This window comes from Aplidium turbinatum, chromosome 3 (assembly GCF_918807975.1).
Source record: "Aplidium turbinatum chromosome 3, kaAplTurb1.1, whole genome shotgun sequence".
NCBI classification, from domain to species: Eukaryota; Metazoa; Chordata; class Ascidiacea; order Aplousobranchia; family Polyclinidae; genus Aplidium; species Aplidium turbinatum.
The window spans coordinates 19,532,310-19,535,333 of record NC_137474.1 but is presented as its reverse complement, the minus strand read 5'-3'; the positions used below and the strand labels follow the sequence as shown (position 1 = coordinate 19,535,333).

The following is a 3,024-nucleotide window of genomic DNA, read 5'->3' as shown; positions in this document are numbered from 1 at the left end:
TACTTCTGCAGCATTTAAGCCAAAAACTAACTTTCTAGTATAAGCGGTTATCAAGATATGGCAAAATTAGCTATTTTCAGCTCGTTTGGTGAAATTGCACGGCCACTAGAGGGTGCAAGAACCCAAAATTATGATAGAAGTATTTCATTTGATATTTGGGGCCATATATCAAGACCACTTTTTGAAATTCAATTTTTTTTATTTTTCACTCCACCCTAATATCCATATTCCCTTACGCTGACCCGGAACTGAAGTTTGATTGTGACGTAACGAAAGTGAGATTAAACGTGGCTTTCTCTCACCAGGAATTGCCAGCGTGTGGCAGTTGCCGTAGCAACAACAATGCAGTAAGTACCGCCTTTTTTTCTATGCAGTGTTGTTGCGGAATTGCTTTGTTCTGTCGGATACGTAGCGAGAGACATAGCGTAAAACAAGAAGTTGCGCTGCAGTTGGTTGGATAATTCAGCGTTTAACAAAAACGGAAATAATTGTAACGAACACTTCGCAAGTGTCATGAAAACAGGGTGGGCAAAACATTTTTTGCCCACCCTCGTTTCACGGCAGGGTGGGCGCCGCCCACCCTATTTTGACGCCTATGATCCGAAGTGCTAATTTACATCGGTGGCAATATTGTCGTTTTTATGTCGATTCAATGTTCTCTGACATTGAATCATTAATAAAAAGGAGAACTCTAGAGGTTAGTTGACATCCGAGGGGAAAACATGTGTCTTCATAGTTGAGACATGTTCCCGCTATGGGTTAGTGACTTCACACCCTCAATGGTGACATCATAACGGTATAAATGGTCAGGTTTTATGAAAGGCAATTATGCAGTTGAAACAATTTTCTGAGCTGCGAGCGGTTGAAACAATTTAGTGTTGTTAGATGGTACGCGATACTGGATTACAATCCCGATAAAAGAGTTATTGCGTGGTAGGCTACAACGATTCTATTGCAGGTTGTCGCCCAGACTTCAACAACGCTAAGTGATCGTTTTATGATTGTAGCAAGTTTAATTCTATTTACTTGTGCTATCGTTGTTTGTATTTTGGCCTCCAAGTGTGCAAATTTGGCCGCCGAGAAGGAGCTCCCGGTAGGCCACGATGGCTGCCGGAAAAAATATGAGTTTTAAGGCCTGTATGAGCTATGCTATAAATTTCATCTTTATTTATTGTATATTTTGTAGAAAATATAACATATGAAGTTATCAAAATGCCAAAGAAGTTTCAGGGTGTGAATACTAAGGCTGCTGAGGCTAAAGCTCGGAAGGCAGAATTAGCTGCCACCAAAGAGGAGATGAAACAAAAAGCAGCTGAAGATGAATACTGGCGTGATGATGATAAACATGCCAATAAGAAAAAGCAAAGAAAAGATGCCCAGGATCAGAAGCGTTTGAATAACTTAAATAAAAAGAAAGAACTAGAGGAGATGTATAAAGTAGAAGAGGAATCGCTGAAGCAAATGTCAAAGCAAACAACATCAAAGGTGACCCGTGCAGATATCAACACAAAAAACAAGGAAGCACAAGATGAAAAGGCTGCTAAGGCTAAAGCAGAAAAGCTGAAGAAAAAGAACATTTCTGTTCAAAATGAAGAAATTGAGGAAAACATTAACCAGGTGATTTCAACTACTTCTGACAGCGGTGTAAGTGCAAGAACTGTCGATGAAGCCATTTCAGCTTTGGGGGTCAGTGAAGAACATGATAGGCACCCAGAGCGGCGACTCAAAGCATCGTACAAAAAATATGAGCAAGAACGGCTGCCTGTTTTGAAAGCTGCCAATCCTGATATGCGATTATCACAGTTACGACAAGTGTTAAAAAAAGACTGGCAAAAATCACCTGAAAATCCAATGAATCAAAAGCATGTAAGCTATAATTCAAAATGAAAATTTCAACTGTGAATGACTTCGACCCGCAGTTCCGCACTGTACAGGTAAAGGTTGGAAACTGCTCAGAGATAGGGAATAGCAGTGTGGGGTATTGAGGCTTCTCTTCTATTGATATGCTCTTGCAAAAGTTATTGTGATATGGAACTTCATCTTAATATAAAGTTTGGTTTGTTATTATTAATTGTGAGTGTTTAGTTACCACAAGCTTAGCTAACAATGTTAGCAGAACTTTAACCCAGCTCTACATGGAAAGTTGGTTGGTTGTCTATTGCAGTATTTTTCAAACCAACAAATGAATTATTTGCAATTTACTGTATTTGTGTTTATCTTGGATGTGGCGATATTGCTGGAAGCATGATCATTGGTTCAAGGCTAGATACAGTTTATTTCTTAATGCATAAGCAGTAATAAAATGCAAACGCAAAAACATTAACAATAAATTTCCATGCGATGATGATGTCATGATTTCGTATTCTACCCAAAGCAAAGTGGCAAAGCAATCTGATGATGATAAGCAAACAAGCAGTGTTGCCATGTTCTCAAATGGGTAACCAGAAATTTCACCAGACTTTCTAATCTTATACATTGTACATATGAAACTATAAAAGCACAGTATCGTTTTGTTAATATTTTACGCATACCATACGGAGTCGCATTGAAAATGTTCATAAAAAAACAAACAGTATTCTTATTTTGTTATCAATGTGAAATCAGTTTTGAGTTCAATATCAAGTTTCAAGTTAATATTTTTTTTGTATAGCAATGCACCAAAGAAAGAAACAATGTAACTAATAACAAAAGGAAAATAAGGTGAAATTGCAATGCTTTGAAATATTCAAACAGTACAATTCAGTAGGCCATAGCCCTAAGAAGGATTGTGGGCATTTCCCTCTAGAGCAGCACACTGTTTTCTTGGTGGAACCACAAGCGTTGGGAGGAGGAAGCACAATCACGATGGACGACGCTGGCACAGAATGAATGTCCTCGATGATTGGTTGCACAAATTCTTTTCTCTTATGGTGCTTTTTAAGAAAGGAAATCTCCACATCACCTTCGTCTTTTTCCTTTGTAATCTTTCCTACAAAATGCACATGTTTTTTTTTCTTGAAATTTCACAACAAAGACCAACTTTGT

At 38.2% G+C, this 3,024-nt stretch overlaps 1 protein-coding gene across 1 annotated transcript; it reads left to right on the top strand.

Annotated features, from left to right (window-relative positions):
- The first annotated feature begins 366 nt into the window (after positions 1-366).
- On the top strand, positions 367-2,738 carry LOC145766998 (coiled-coil domain-containing protein 124-like). The gene has a single exon (XM_082578723.1). The coding sequence runs from the start codon at positions 1,213-1,215 to the stop codon at positions 1,885-1,887; it is 675 nt and encodes a 224-aa protein (XP_082434849.1). The 5' UTR covers positions 367-1,212; the 3' UTR covers positions 1,888-2,738.
- The last annotated feature ends 286 nt before the right edge of the window (positions 2,739-3,024 follow it).